We start from the raw sequence: 15,333 nt of genomic DNA, 5'->3' as shown, positions 1-15,333 counted from the left end.
TGGACAATTTATATAATTGCGGATGCTATGTACAATTTATGATTGTTCACTCAGTGTCCAACAGGTATTCCATTTTGTGTGAAGCACCCAGGCCAAGTTTCGAGCTACAATCAAACCATTTGGAATCCATTTCCAGAAACAAGTCGAAAAACTCACAGTATGACATTGCCAAGCTTTGTCGAGATCCTGTTCCATTGTTCAGCCCGATCTTCCTTAGCACTCCAATGACCCCACATGGAGCATAAACGTTTCCAGTCTTCATAGTAGTTGGAATGAGAGAATTCTTGAAGAGCCGGCGCCACACAGCCCCTTTGGTGTTGATTCAATGCATATTTGATCTCGAGATAATTGTTTGAGCCGCATGTCTTGAGTGATACTAACAACTATCCACTTACAATAGTCAATGCAAATACAACCGTCTCAATGCTGGGCTTGGATAGCCTTATCTTGAGATCCTGGCGCTTGGTGTCAGTTGCCAGTCGCAGTTCTTTGAGCCCAAATGTGTATTCCAACACAGCAGCAATGGCAGGGTGTTCCAGCGGCCCGAAACGTGGTGACTGATATTTGAAACATGAGCTTGAGCAGTTAAAAAAAGGTAAGTTTGTCACCTCATCTGTGGTGCCTGTCGCGGCTTCATAGGTTCGGAATGCATAGTTACCACCGTCAATTGCCAACTCGACAGCGCCCACTTCCACACCCCCTCCAGCACCATACAATGCCGGGATTTCACCAAGGAGATGTGACTTGAGCATGTCCTGATGTCTCATGCAAACTAAGGATTTAAAGATAACAGAGGGTCAAGTCTGAGTGAAGGAGGTACACGCACCATATCAAAAAGACCGTCAGACAGGTCGATGGTGATAGAAGAGGGATTTTGCGAGTGCTGGATTGCATTTGTTGCCAATCCTCGGATAATCTCCTTGAAATCGGCACATCTTTCTATGAACAACTGTTCTGTAACTACCAACAAGTAAAGGTCCACAGAGATCTCTTCAACAATTAAGTTGTTATGGGGATTCCCCTTAAAACTGCTCTTAAGAACCATTGCTTGGCGCTTAGTTTGACTTGCATCCTTCCCAGACCCCACCCCCATGTCGAGGCTGCCCAGTGTCCTTGTAGGCGTGGCGACACTACTTCCCGAAGCGGGAGAAGCACTCAAGAATGAAAGCAATTTGAGGCCAATAGTAGGCTTGTGGGTGGGGGTGCCAACACCTTGGCTAAAAATATCAGGAGAGGGCATGCTGGCATTGACAGAATTGGGAGTGGGTGGGTTAGGCTGAGCTTGGCTCAATTCTCTGTTCAAGCTCTGTACATTGGATGAAAGGTCCATTACCAGCTGCTGCGGTTGTGGCCGGTAGCCAGACATGTGGATCCCACCCTGAGATTCCTTTTTTTAATAAAAAAAAATTTACATCCTGGAAATCAAGTTGATCAATTAGGCACTACTGAGCACATTGCAATTTGTGAAGTGGTGGACGTCAGTTCCACTGAGAGGTTGAGTGAGCAGGGGGAGTGCTTGGACAGGACATAAATTTCAGGGGCTGGGATGGCAACCTTGCACAGGGGTTCACACCCTTCTGGCTTCCTTGGTGTGGCTTTTCTCTTTTTTGCAATTACCCGGAGCAGCTTAGATTGGATGGCCCGTCTGGGGCAGCTGCGGTATTTACAGGTGGGTACATCGCTCTCATCAGGCAACCGGGGCACACTCTTCACTGGTCGCCCTCTAGAAAATCCCCTGTTGGATCTTCTTCCACTTCCTCCAGTTCTGGGGGAGGGGCCTCCACTGCATGATGGCCTCTCAATGAGTCGATGATCGCTCGAGGGTCCTCTGGGGCCAGCTGGGATGGGGTTCTGGGGCCTTCTTCTTGGAGGGCCCCATGGATCTGGCGAGGTCTCGGCTTTGGGCAGTCACTGTGCCCCAGTTGGTTACAGTTGAAACAGAGCCCACTGCGTCTCTGTTCAGTGTGGGGGGAGCGTGTGTGGTCCAGATCCATTGCCTGAGGGTCTGGCTTTGGGGTTGCAGCAGGAGCAGTGGTAGACGGTGCCAGGGGTGGGGTGGGGTGAGAGAGGAATGGGGAGGGTTTTGCTGCCACAGTGCGAGGTTGGGTGGCTTGGAAACGTCGCCACTGGTTGTCAAGGACGGAGGCCTCACACTTCCATTCGGCCCAGGTCATAGGCATCAGGCGGAGGCGGTAGATGCTCTCTCGGAGGCGTGGGTGGAGGGCCTGCTCAAAACGGTCTACCAGGGCAACATCTCCCATCCATGACACAGGTCCATGGAGCTCAAACTGCTGGATCAGTTTGTCCACTGACTCGCTGCCTTGCTGGAGTGAGGCCAGCTTCTGCCGAGCTGTGGCCTGACGGTTGGGGTCAGCAAACATGGAGTCCAGTTCTTGGGCGAAATCATCAGAGGCGATCCTTGGGGCACTGGGGGCAAGGAGGGAGTTGATATGCTGGGTAGCCCATGGGCTGGCAGCACCTCCCTTCATGTATGACAGGACGAACAGAACTTGGCTGTGTTCATCTGGGAACTCAGCATGGCGCATGCTCATGTAGAGCCCGCATTCTGCCTTGAAGCGGTCCAGGTCATCTTGCGACCCGGAGAAGGGAGTGGGGGTAGCTACTTTGGGTGGCTTGCAGGTTGGAGCGGGAGCAGCAGCAGGGGGGGGGGGGGGCAGGCTGCCTTTGGGTAGCCAGCTGGGTCTGGAGGTCTTGGAGCTGGCGAGTCAGCTCTAATATCTGTTCTTCTAGCGACATCAGGGGATGTGGAAGTAGGTTGAACCCTTCTTCTGCTGTCAGGGCCCAGCCTCTGTCCGGGGGTGGCCCTACCTCAGAACTGGACACTTGCGGTGTCCCAGGCAGCCAAGTGCTAGATCCTACCCCAAGCTCCTCAAACTCACTAAGCGGGGATTGAGTTGAGAAGAAGGGTAAGTTTCCCTATTCCCTGCTTGGCTACTATAAAAGGGAAATGTACTATACAGTTTGTAACGTGACTAAGGGTAGGAGCTGAGCATGTTCCCACGATGTGGAAAAGGTGTCACATGGGTTAAGGCGAGTTGCTCGCCTTGACCCATGTGATTTTTCCCACGGGTTTGTGTGCAGGCTGTAGTTGCGAAAGGTGTGTGAAGATGGGAGGATGAGGGAAGTGGGGGAAGTGGGGGGAGGTCAGGGAAGGTGGTTCTGGGGTTGTATGGTCAGGTGTGGTTGCCCTGACATCTCCCTTGTCCTTTGTTTCGAGTATTTCATTTTTATCTTCCCACTACTTGGATGTCAGTCTGCTCGATCCCCCAGCTCTCCCTCATCAGCAAGTACTCCTGTTTCATCTCCCCCTAGTTCTGAAATATCAGAATCTACCATACCATCCTCTCCTACCTCCACTGCCTGCTTGTCCTCGAGTCGATCTTACTGCACTTCAGGACATGTTATCTACGTTACAGCAGCAAAGCGCTAATCTCCTCGAGGACCAGCTGGAAACAAGGGTGCTTCTTCAAAAACTGTATGACCGGCCACCACCAACACAGCTGGAGATTAGACCACCTTCAGTTCGTAATGAGGCACAGGAGGCTGCGTCATGGAAAGGGATTACAGACTTGCTTCATTGGATTCTTAATGCCCATGGTATCATTTCTGATATGCAGGACCAAGAAGTTGCGCCCCTGCAGCTCCACCTGCCCAACCTCCCTTGGAGGAGAGTAGCAACGAGTGGGCTGATAGTATGGTGAAGAAAAATGGAGTCAGCTGAATCGCAGTCCCATCGTTACAGTACGGCATCTCATGCACCTATAGATCTCCTGCTGAAGCTGAGCCAGAGGGGCGAGGCTGCTGTTGAGCCTCCAACTATTACCATACCCACCCCAGTAACAGTAGTGGAGGGTTCCTCCTTTGTCCCAGAGGGCACGCAGTGCAAGTCCATGAGCACTGTAGAGCAGATGCCGACAGGAGAGGACGTTTCCAGTGTTGCAGATCGCCTGCCCTTCCTCCAGGGCCCAAGGGATCGGCCTGTTCGAGAAGGCTCTCCACGCCGAGAATTCGAGTATCGTGAGCCCAGAGAGCTAGAGACTTTGGAGTCCAGCATACAGCTCCCTCCACCGGGGAGGCCTTGGCAGAGGCTGTTGACCCTGCATTGGACTTGAAGATAGTTCGTGATCATAGAAAGGCTCGGAGAGGTGGAGGCGGGACGTTCATTCCATCACCAGGAGTTCCAATGGTGACAGCTATTTATTCGTCTCAAGCATTCTTTTTTATAATATTGGCAGGAGCCCGAGCCCAAGCCTCCAATTGAACGCCTCAGATGTCCACCCACGACTCCACCAGATTTAGTTCCGGCCCCGGACACGGTACAACAAACCTCCGGAAAAGCCTTTGCCAGCTGGGGCCCCACCTGTGAGTGGAATGCAACATGATGTGACGAATGAATACCGCTCACCCTTTGCTAGGCCCTGCCTGTAACAAAACAGGAAAAAGAGGCACCCTGGCCTCCTACAGCCCCAATCATCCTGAGTGTGGCTGTTCTGCCTCCAACAGCAGTATGCAAGATAGAAGATGATATAATGGAGCTCGCCGATCTGCTTCGACAGAAAGAAGAGTCAGTGCAACAATCTCCATCAGTATGGGAGGTCCGAGAAGTCGTACCAGTCCCGCCTCCATCCCCTGAACCCATGGTGGAGCCTATAGAAGAGGCTGTCTACCCCTCGCCTCCCCCTCTTCACCCAGAGTCGTCTGGCGCACTTATCGGGTCCTTGGGTGGACTGTGATGTCATTCATCGGACTCATGCATCGAATGCAATGTCTTAACTCACTCAGCCGCTTCGCTTGAGCGCCTCTGGACCCGTATCTTCACGTCTGCCTTTGCTGGACTCAACAGGGGACTCGGTGCTGCTCCGGGGACATTGTGGGCCGCCTCAGAATAGCACTCCTCGTCAAGGTACGCATATACATCCTTTCAAAGGCCAATTGGCAGAGGCCCTCATCTTTAAGGCATGCCTTAGCGTCAATGTCGAAAAATCCCTCATTTTCGGGGTATGAATCCAATTCAGAGTTGTCACAGTTGGCTTTACAAAAGTTCTCGTCATTACAATGCGAGTCTAAGTCAAGGACTGTTTTGCAGACGGCTGGCTTGACCTCGGGTCACGAATCAAGCTGTCCCTCATCAGTGAGTCTGCCTGTCTCATTTCTCCCTAGCTCTGAAATAATTAATGCGATCGTACGTTTCCGTGCCGTGAGGATGTGGACAACCCCAATAACTGCAGAATGAAGGAAAAGTTATGGACTTTGTAGCAGTGGGGGATTTCTGTCGCAGATGAGGGCCAACAGGAGGAGCTTTTGAGCACGTTGGCTCCTGTTCTTTGAGCCGGGTTATGCTCGGCAAGACATGGACAACATGCTTGTCAACAGCAGCACAGACATGGTAAGTAACTTCATGGATATTCCTACCTACACCGATAGGGCATCTGGTGCAGATGAGAGCATGGAGAAGAAAGGAAAGAAGCAAGATGAGGCCGTTGAAATCCTGAAAGAGTACCCACTTGTCAAATTCTCGGACTACCCAACATTGCAAAATGTTAGTGCGGACCCTCTTTCGCATCGTTATGCTATTTTGGACTACTGATGGACCCCTGAAGATTGACCGTTCGTTCCAGGCTGAAGTTTTCAAGATGAGATTTCCGCTTCCGGCCTTAAAACTCACATTTCCCTCCAGCTTGTCACTCACTCGGCTCCGAAAATCATTTCTCATCTTCACTCACCCCATAAGTCTGATGATGCCTCACGCACTCCTCAACAATGTTGATTTGCAACCCACCTGACATTGGAATATGTCAATGTTTGGACTGGGTCATGAACTTGGGAGAGGAAAGTTTGCCAGAGTCCATGTTGCTCGTACCAAGTGCCCCTCAATGTCAACACTCGCCTTGAAAGTCCTATGCAAGTCTGAACTGGACCAAAATGTCGAGGAACAAGTTCAATGTGAAATCGAAATCCACAAGAATCTCATCCACCCAAACATCATCTGCCTCTACAGCTCTTTCGACGATAAGGTGCAAATATGTTTAGTGCTTGAGTTGGCTCCGAAAGGAACGTTGTTTGATCGCGTTTTGGAATGGTGCCGTGTTCCGGAACAGATGAGCAGTCAAGTAGGTCTGTTCAAATACCAATGACTATGACCATTGATTGTTTTCAGTACATTGCTCAAATAACAGATGCGCTCAAATATTTGCATGGCAAGCACATCATTTACCACAACATTGACTTGGAGAACATCCTTGTTGATGTTCATGGACAGGTTACGTTAGCGGACTTCAGTTATAGCACTCAAACACGCAACCAGTAAGTCTTTCATGGTCACCTTGAACAGTACTAACATAACTTCTCAGCCAAACAACTATTTGTAGCACAACCGCTTATTTGGCTCCCGAATGTCAGGGCACACACCCTGACTAGCCCGGACCCGGACCCGCGTCTGGACCTGCTTCCGCCTGCTGTGCTTCCTGCACACATGCAGCTCCGTGCGCCGCATGCTCCAGGCCTGGTTCCTACCCCTTCATGTGACTTCCGGGTATCCCCGGAAGTTTTGCTGATATTGGGGCCACTGTGGGAAGATGAGAAGTTAGCTTCCTTCTCATCTTCTTACCCACAGTAGATTGTGCCCTGGATAGGGCTGGCCAGACCTGAGGCTGTGGGCCATAGGGGAGGGTCATGGGGACCCGGGAGTCGTCCCCTGACACTGAAATGGTCGAAAATCAACCATACTTGGAGAAAGTAGATCACTGGGCACTTGGTGTCCTTACTTATCAATTACTCACCGGTAAATCTCCTTTCACAGGAAGGAGTAAACAAGGTATGTGAGACCCACCAGTACATTGTCCAGTCTGTTGAATGACATGGTGCGATAGATACATATCGACAGATTACAGAGGTTGATCTCTGGATACCCAATCATGTTTCATTGGACGCCTCCAACCTTATCCAACGTGTATGTTCAGACTTCAAGTTCTTTTCAGCCCTACTGCTACTAACCTCTCGCTAGTCCCTGTGCAAAAATCCAGAGGATAGACTCACTCTTAGTGAGGTCAAAAACCATCGGTGGATATCACGATACCAGTGAACTTTTATTCCGACATTTGTACATACATAATATATACTAATGATGTGTACAATAATTGGGCTGACTCGATCCATCGGTTGTCACGATTGAGCACATTGGGTGCTCTCAACTGTTTCAATCGAGCTCGGAAGTTTCCTGATGTAGCTTCACACTTATAGGTAATACAATTAGTTCTTCATGGATATTAGCTGAGACTGAGCTTCACACTTATAGTCCAGCTCCGAGATCAAATTGTCGCTCATCAATAGAAATGTGTGGTTATTGATCTATAAGTGCTAGCTCAGTCTCAAGCTATATGCACAAGAACTTTATATTACCTATAAGCACTAGCTAAAGGCAATATACATATTGAATTACAGAGTAAAAGGGATGAGAAATGAAAGGAAGTATTACTGACCTCAGTCTCAAGCTATATGTGTGAGAACTGAGGAAAAAGGAAATAATTCAATGAATGAATGGCCCAGCACGGATAAGTCCGAAATTGTAGAAAAAGGAAGTCTTGTGACTGAGTAGCACATGGTCCAACCAAGTAGGTCAGACTGTAGGATCCAGGAGAATCTGAATCACAAGCAGCTGTGGGAACATGGCTGTACAGAATGCTTGCTCTGCTCCCATAACACACAGTTCTCCAACAGGATATAGTGAGAGTGTGGCTGAAACAGCTCCCAGTATGCATTCTGGTCAAGCTCAATCACAGCAGTGAGAGGAGAGTTGGGGACCTGGAAAAGGGAGTTGTTCTGATTTTTGTGGAGGAATGCACTTACCGGATCACTCTGAAAGATGGAGCAACCAGGACAGTGAAACAGCGACAACTGCTGATGACAAGTGCATACACACTCACAGATTACAGGGCTCAAGGGCAGACAATTAAGTATGTGATGATTGATCTAGCACCACCACCAGCAGGTGGGCTAATTCCATTCAATGCCTATGTGGCATTATCACAGAGCTCAGGAAGGAACATGATATGGCTTTTGTGAAATTGTTCAGTGTAAGTGTTGTTTGGGTTGAGTTTGCGAGTGATCTCGTGATAGTCAGGTTTTTGCCTTACACTCCCAGTCCGCTGAAGTACACTGTATGAAGCTGTATTTATCAATGGGGGGGTAAAAGGCTGGGGAAGCCTTTACCCCCCCTCACATGTAGGTTAAATACAATGTCGCATATACATGTGATAGTTGTGGCTTGGGACTGCATGGTAGAAATGAAGGGTTTGGGAATAGAAGTGTCATGTCGGGTACAAACCCGATGCGATAAATAAAGAATGAAGAATGAATAAGGTAGGCCACGAGTATGTGGCCTATATCCCTTACACTCTCCTCCCTTGCGATATTAATATCGCACAGGCAGGTATAACAAGAAGTTGTCAAGAAATTAATATAAAGTGGGGAATGGCAATTAAGCCATTCCCCTCAAAACTTTTTACCAGAATTATTCAAGAAAGAATTTAAAAACGATAGCTGTTAGGCCATCCAGTAATTGCAAGGCTGTTAGGCCTTGACGAACCCATTATTATGACAGTTTCAGGATTAAGTGAAAGTAGAGGCTGTTAGGCCTCCACGGGTCTGTTGTTTCGACAGAACAAAGAAAAGATATAAAGCAGAGGCTGTTAGGCCTCCACAGGTCTGTTGTTTCGACAGACCAAAGAAAGATATATAAAGTAGAGGCCATTAGGCCTCCACCGACCCACTGTTTCGGTGGATCAGAGGAACTAAGGAAGTGAAAGCTGTCAAGCCTTCACACAACCGTTATTATGATGGTCCAGAGAATGGGGTGGAGAACATAGCAAAGCAAAGGCTGTTAGGCCTTTGCAGAACCGTTGTTACGACGGTCCCAGAGCAGAAAGCAAAAACCGCCTCAGCGGTATGAATGATGCACCAGAGCGGATGATAGAATGGGGGGTGATTAAACCCTCCATTTTAAATGAGGCACATATACCTCGATGAAGAGAAGGTGATTAAACCTTCTTGGAGGAAAGGCCAGCAGTAGTGGAAATGGCAGCATTAGAAAGGTCCGAAGGACCAGCAACAGCGGCCTTGGTCTCAGACTGGATCGCAGCGGGGAAACGATGTTTAGGAAGAGGGGCAGCCTCATTGACTGACCCTGTAGTCGCCTCGCCATCACTCTTCATATCCTCGTCCTCGTCGGGGATAGGCAGTGGGGTGGGAGGGCGCACAGCGGCAGGTAGATAGCCATAGTTGCCATCCATTAATTGAGAGAGAGAAACCCACGTCTTTTGTGGAGGCGCAGGTGGAGCTGGTTCAGGCATGAAGTGCCCTGACCGCGATGGAGGGGGAGGAGGTACGGGGTAGTTGCCCACATGCAGTTTCGAGAATTTGAAGGCAGTCGTATTGGCTGCCCTATGAACCCTTGCCTTGTTGGAGGGATGATGCCTCCACAACGACAGCAGGATGTACTTCATCCCTGCCTCATTGAGAATTTCGGGAGTTCTTTGGACGTACCCATACCTCTTGTCAAAGTCATCCGCAGAAGGATTCCTTCCGCCCTCGAATTTTAGCTCGAAGTAACGAGCATGAAGGTCACGAACATTGCCTGGGGCATCATTGATAACCCCAGCCACCCCAACCTGCTGGTCGATCCACTTGAGGTCGACCAGGAATTTAAACCCATTCACTGTAATCAGGAACAGGAGTATGAAGTTGTCCCATCACCATTGACGATGGTATTTCAGTGGTGATCAGCCACCTCTGGCCACTAACGGTAACTCCATGTACAAAGTCGTTGGCATGGAAGGAACCCGGGATGGGTATGTTTCTCCATGTCCCAGGAGAAGGAGAACGATTCTGGCTAGGTAGCCGGAACCATGAATATTCAAGTGGTAGGAGGGGGTGACGTGGTGCCCACTCTTTTCCTGACTCGGGATTGGATGTATTAGATTGGATCCTATGGCTGTCAGGGCACGCTGCCGTCGCCGCCGCTGCCACCTCCTTTCCTTTCATCTCACCCTCTCTTTCTCTCTTCTTTCCCTCTTCTCTTTTTCTATCTTTATACAGACGGTCTCTCTCTTTCCTACACTTGTAGCACGGACACGCCCGATGCTGACCACCCCGTAGGGGCACTGCCACGCCGGACGTGCCGTGCACTCCTACTTGTACTTCCCCTCCAACACTCGGGATTGACCGTGGAGCCACCTGTGGTAACCCAGCTTCGTCCGAAGGTGATGTGGCACTCCCACGTGACCCGTTCACACATGTATATAAACTAAGCCGAAGCAGGACTGAAGAAGTAACCTTCTTCTCATTTCCCGCTTCAGGCAAGTACCCTAGTTTAGTCTAGCTTCCCACCCTAATAACAATACATTTCCCGCTTCAGCCTAAGAAGCCACACAGGGATGTAAGCCCGAGTAAGGCTATCCACTATACAGTCTCACTGCCCTGCTGCCATCTGGGCCGCTAGTGCCGAGCGTTATGCTGCTACCTCTGCCTTCCTTGAGCCGTCCCCGACAATGGCCCACCGTTGGGTCAGCAACAGGGAGGACGGGCCAGTTTGGCTGGTCCAGGGTGTGGATGAGAGTTGTCATCTACACAATGCGCCCTCTCAACGGGGGTGTTCTGGGTATGCGTTTCTGTGTGAGGGATTTTTCGAGGGTGCGATGCCTCATCTTCCTCGCAACCTTTTTCAAATGACTCAAGGTCCCTTTCCAGCGAGTTGCACTTTCGTTGGAGGAAATCCCAGTGTAATGAGACCTCCCACAACTCACTGGTGAGATGCTGGTTCTCGAGCTTGATGTTAAAGAGTTCCTCATGGAGCCCTATGTTTTCTTCTTGGATACGTTGAGTCCCTTCTCGAGACTGTGACAGTTCATCATCAAGACATCGAACACGGGCATTTGTGTCCATAAGGAGTTCAGTCAGGAAAGACCCTGACATTGTAGCATGCAGCTGGTGAGCCGCTTCAGGAGTGGGTGCTCCACGAGGGAGGGAAGGGTGGTAACCCCAGAGATTGGGGTTAAAGTATGGCAACAGCGGCGCTTGTCCTGGTGCCATCGAGTCCACGAAAAATTGCTGGCCCATTGTCTGATGGTCGGACACAGTGTAAGCTGCAGTAGCTTGCACATCCATCACAGGGGAAGGACGCCCTGATACTGTTGGTATCGGGGTAGGATTAGGGATATTGGCGGCACTGGGGGCCTCAGCACCCAGTGTTGAAGTATGTTGAACGCTGTCTAAGGTGGGACCCGTGGTCTCAGTGTCCATGGGGGTGGTGTTCGATCGTGGGCTTTGCCCACAGTCGTCATCGGGTGGCATTTCCCTCCTGAAATTTTCTTGCACTCGCTCGAGCAGACATGATGGGGGAAAAGAAGAAGGATGAAGTTTTGTCCATGGGAACAATGTTCATACCCCGGAGGCAAACCCCAAATATGGCAACTAGCGCCATAATTGTCCTTCATTAGGCTGTAAGACTATTCCCAAGTGGGTAGTCCATCAGGAGCGAGTAGGACAGGGTGCTTTATTAGCCCCTCATGTGGGAATAGAAGGAAATTTGCTTTCCTTATTCAAATTTTCTACTGCATCGACCCCATGTAACAATAGGTAGTCATCCAATGCAGCCAATTCATTGCAATGAGTGAGAGGCTCCCATGTGAGATCCCCCAGGCCCCATTTGATGCGGAACCACAGGCTACTGCCAGTGTCCCAGGAATGATCCAGGATTTCCTGGACCTGATATTCCCGTTCAGGATCTTCACCAAAGTTGTAGAAGACTTGGGCAGCCTGACCCGGGAATAGCAGTGAGTCATTTGGCTTGTGTGGGGCCAAACGAGAAACATGAAACTTGGGGTGAATACCCCTATTGAGAAGCTCCAGAGGGAGCTTGAGTGTATAGTTGGATGAATCCTCAAATGCTTCGAGGATCTCATACAGCCCAATGTATTTGGGGAGGAGTTTCTTTGCTCTTCCCTTAGGCAGGTTGAGGTCCTTGGTTGCCAAGTAGGTGAAGTCACCTACCTTCAGCTTAGGCGGATCTGGGCGCCTATGCCGATTGGCTTGGACCAATTGCTCGATGCAACTCTTTATTATCGCATCATGGGCGCCCTGGAGGTTATCTAACGCTTTCTGTGGGAAGGTGCCCACTCCAGGGAGGTTAGTCGGTGGAACTTCCACCATCATATGGGGTATTGTCCCATAGATAAGTTTGAAAGGGGCATACCCTGTTGATTTATTCATGCTCGAGTTTATTGCAAACTCGGCAAGAGGGACTTTTAGTACCCAGTCACACTGATCTGGCCGAATAGCTGTGTGAATTACTTGGACAACGCTCTGAACCATTCGTTCAGCTTGTCTGTCACCTTCTGGATGGAAAGTGGTCATCATTTTTAGATGAACACCGAGTAACCTGTGTAATTCCATCCAAAATCTGGATGTAAACTTAGTGTCTCTGTCAGACACTATGGATCTTGGGAGTCCGTGAAGGCGCATGATGCCTTTCGAGAACTCATATGCGAGTTCTAGCGCATTGATCATGGTTTTCACAGGTATCAAGTGAACCTGCGAAGTCAAACAGCACATAACTACCCAGAGGTAGTTATGATCTAGACTCGCTGGGAAAGGACCAACGAAGTCCATCGATATAGAGGACCATGGGGCCTCTGGAACTGGCAGCTGGTGCAACAGCCCAGCTCTCTGTCGAGTAGACTGCTTGGTGGTCTGGCACATTTCGCAGGAGGAGACATACTTCTCCACGTTGCATACCATTGTAGACCACCAATAGTAGTGGTGTAAATATTCTAAGGTTTTATGGAATCCTAGGTGACCTAGGATCTCATGTGTGTTTTGGATGGTGATCCCAGTCACCTTCTCCCCTTTATGAATGACGTCTGGGAGAACCAGATGTGGTTCTCCCAAGTCATTCAACTTTGAAATAAGGCCGCTCTCAACCTTAAATCTTGGGAATTGTCTGGGATTCTCTAGAATCCCTTGCCAAGCTGCATGCTCGGCATACCCTTCTCTCACAGAGGAGAGGAAGTCGTCTTCCCCAACAACACTCCTGAGGGAATCCTCAGGCAGTACAATATCAGTGAGCATCAGCTCGCTCCTCCTTGAACAATTGTTGGGGGGGTCTAGGACCATGGCTTCCAAGTCGCAGTCTTCGATCACACTACTCGCCATAGCGAGTCGTAACGAAAGTCGATGCAGAAGAAGCATTTCTTCTGCCTCTTCAATATGACTTAGAGGGAGGTCATCTCAAATTTGTCTATGTGGACATCTGCAGAGACAAAGTCATCATAATGAAGGTCTTCATCTGACAAAGACTCGTAATAGCGACTGAGTGCGTCAGCCACTTTGTTTTTGTGGCCCTCGACATACAAGATGTCGCACTTGAAGCCCTGAAAGAAGTTTTGCCACCTTATGTGGCGCCCAGAAGTGTGCTGCTTCTGTTTGAAGTAGGTGAGGGCTTTATGGTCTGTAATGACCGTAAATTCACGCCCTCCAGTCAATTCATCCATCCACTTGGAGAGGGCTTCCAGTTCATATGTGAAGTATGAACGTTGTGTCGAAGTAAATTTCTTCAACATGAAGGCAGCTGGGCAGGATAGTTCCCAGCTGGCGCCCTGAACCAAAATAGCCCCAATGCCTGCAGGGCAGGTGTCGGTAATAACCCAGACTCAAAACCTGTTCCTCTCTTGTTCAGAGAGGCCATCTGGTACTTGCCAGATGATTGGTTTTAGAATCGGTGTCTTGCATGCGAGATTCTTTGTGTTATCGAAACACTTCTGGTGCAGTGGCGACCAGAAGAAAGGCAGATTGTTAGTGCAAATGGTCTGCAAAGGACCAGTGTATGTGCTAACATTAGGCATAAATCGAGCAAGGTATTCTATTAGGCCTAGGAAGCGTAGCACTTCCTGGTGGTCTGAAGGTTTGTGCCAAGCACGAAGCTTTGCCATTTTATCAGAGTTTGTGTGGACCCCATGGCCGTCAACCTTGCATCCCAGAATGTCGAGAACTGGGGCAAACGGTTCGAATTTCTTATGGCTAATGTATAGCCATTCAGACTTTAGTCGGTTGTGCACCCACTGAAGTTTCTCATTGTGTTCGTGTCAGGGCACGCTGCCACCGCCGCTGCCACCACCGCCACCTCCTTTCCTTTTTGTCTCATCCTCTCATCCTCTCTTCTTTCCTTCTTCTCTTTTCTATCTTTATACAGACGACCTCTCTTTCTTCCTACACTTGTAGCATGGATGCGTCCAACGCTGAGCACCCTGTAGGGGCACCGCAACACCGGATGTGCTGTGCACTCCTACTTGTATTTCCCCTCCAACACTCGGGATCGACCGCGGAGCCACCCACAGTAACCTGGCTTTGTCTGGGGGCGACGTGGCACCTCCACGTGACCCATTCACACATGTATATAAACTAAGCCAAAGCAGGACTGAAGAAGTAACCTTCTTCTCATTTCCCGCTTCAGGCAAGTACCCTAGTTTAGTCTAGCTTCCCACCCTAATAACAATACATTTCCCGCTTCAGCCTAAGAAGCCACACAGGGATGTAAGCCCGAGTGAGGGCTGCCCACTATACGGTCTCACCGCCCCGCTGCCATCTGGGCTGCTAGCGCCGAGTGCTATGCCACTACCTCTGCCTTCCTCAAGCCATCCCTGACAGTTCGGAAACCGTATCGGTTCCCATAAATATGTCATCAAACCATGTGTGAACAGCCCACCTGATATTATCTCAGAGGACCCACGACATGGTCCACTGGAATGTGGAGGGACCATTACAGTCCCCTTGTTGGAGTATGTTTGAAATGTACATGCCCCAAGGAGTGGCAAATGCAGTGTGTGGAACACACTCAGGTTCCACGCAAATTTGCTCGTAAGCATCTGTCATGTCGATCTTTGATCGATATGAATTCCTGGCCAAGCTATCCATAATGGATCGCGTGTCAGGCATCGGTGTGATGTTGAGAATCGTATTTGCATTACGATTCCTTGCGTCAATAACGGTTCTTATTGAACTGTCCTTTTTTGCAAGACATAGTAATGGGCACGCCATAATGGCTGGTCGGCGAACCCACCAGCCCGTGCACTCATATCAAAGAGTTTTCTCTTGTAGCTGTTGCTCGAGAGATTGGGGGCACGTTGCATGCCTCTCATGATACCTTTTATTGGGATCGATAAAGTCGATCCTGTGATTGACCTCCCGGAAGGGAGGTAAGATCTCAGGTGCAGGTGCCATGACATCCTCAAATTGCGACCTCCACCAGTTGCAGAGGGTGCT

The 15,333-nt window shown here is 49.6% G+C and overlaps 7 protein-coding genes across 7 annotated transcripts; 5 read left to right on the top strand and 2 right to left on the bottom strand.

The window, feature by feature from the left end:
- Positions 1-46: 46 nt before the first annotated feature.
- Positions 47-1,366, bottom strand: EI90DRAFT_3010919 (uncharacterized protein; the record flags this gene model as incomplete). The annotated part of the gene is made up of 5 exons (XM_039056423.1): positions 47-104; positions 157-365; positions 396-557; positions 609-755; positions 827-1,366. The coding sequence occupies 5 exons, from the start codon at positions 1,364-1,366 to the stop codon at positions 47-49; spliced, it is 1,116 nt and encodes a 371-aa protein (XP_038924001.1).
- A 2,053-nt stretch (positions 1,367-3,419) lies between these two features.
- EI90DRAFT_3114834 (uncharacterized protein) lies at positions 3,420-4,754 on the top strand (the record flags this gene model as incomplete). The annotated part of the gene is made up of 5 exons (XM_039062718.1): positions 3,420-3,713; positions 3,750-4,038; positions 4,080-4,207; positions 4,321-4,383; positions 4,437-4,754. 5 exons carry the CDS (start codon positions 3,420-3,422, stop codon positions 4,752-4,754), a joined length of 1,092 nt encoding a protein of 363 aa, XP_038924000.1.
- Positions 4,755-5,419: 665 nt separating this feature from the next.
- EI90DRAFT_3114833 (uncharacterized protein) lies at positions 5,420-5,804 on the top strand (the record flags this gene model as incomplete). Its single annotated transcript, XM_039062717.1, has 2 exons — positions 5,420-5,560; positions 5,622-5,804. The coding sequence occupies 2 exons, from the start codon at positions 5,420-5,422 to the stop codon at positions 5,802-5,804; spliced, it is 324 nt and encodes a 107-aa protein (XP_038923999.1).
- A 90-nt stretch (positions 5,805-5,894) lies between these two features.
- On the top strand, positions 5,895-6,438 carry EI90DRAFT_3114832 (kinase-like domain-containing protein; the record flags this gene model as incomplete). Its single annotated transcript, XM_039062716.1, has 3 exons — positions 5,895-6,131; positions 6,179-6,324; positions 6,372-6,438. The coding sequence occupies 3 exons, from the start codon at positions 5,895-5,897 to the stop codon at positions 6,436-6,438; spliced, it is 450 nt and encodes a 149-aa protein (XP_038923998.1).
- A 255-nt stretch (positions 6,439-6,693) lies between these two features.
- EI90DRAFT_3114831 (uncharacterized protein) lies at positions 6,694-7,102 on the top strand (the record flags this gene model as incomplete). The annotated part of the gene is made up of 4 exons (XM_039062715.1): positions 6,694-6,756; positions 6,821-6,835; positions 6,905-6,970; positions 7,025-7,102. The coding sequence occupies 4 exons, from the start codon at positions 6,694-6,696 to the stop codon at positions 7,100-7,102; spliced, it is 222 nt and encodes a 73-aa protein (XP_038923997.1).
- An 818-nt stretch (positions 7,103-7,920) lies between these two features.
- EI90DRAFT_2901729 (uncharacterized protein) lies at positions 7,921-8,082 on the top strand (the record flags this gene model as incomplete). Its single annotated transcript, XM_039054071.1, has 1 exon — positions 7,921-8,082. One exon carries the CDS (start codon positions 7,921-7,923, stop codon positions 8,080-8,082), a length of 162 nt encoding a protein of 53 aa, XP_038923996.1.
- A 974-nt stretch (positions 8,083-9,056) lies between these two features.
- On the bottom strand, positions 9,057-9,848 carry EI90DRAFT_3010917 (uncharacterized protein; the record flags this gene model as incomplete). The annotated part of the gene is made up of 2 exons (XM_039056422.1): positions 9,057-9,733; positions 9,806-9,848. 2 exons carry the CDS (start codon positions 9,846-9,848, stop codon positions 9,057-9,059), a joined length of 720 nt encoding a protein of 239 aa, XP_038923995.1.
- Positions 9,849-15,333: the final 5,485 nt, after the last annotated feature.

This window comes from Cantharellus anzutake (genome assembly GCF_015039405.1).
Source record: "Cantharellus anzutake strain C23 chromosome Unknown EI90scaffold_1, whole genome shotgun sequence".
NCBI lineage: Eukaryota > Fungi > Basidiomycota > Agaricomycetes > Cantharellales > Hydnaceae > Cantharellus > Cantharellus anzutake.
Note: the sequence above shows the minus strand (reverse complement) of the source record. Positions and strands in the feature narration are given on the sequence as shown.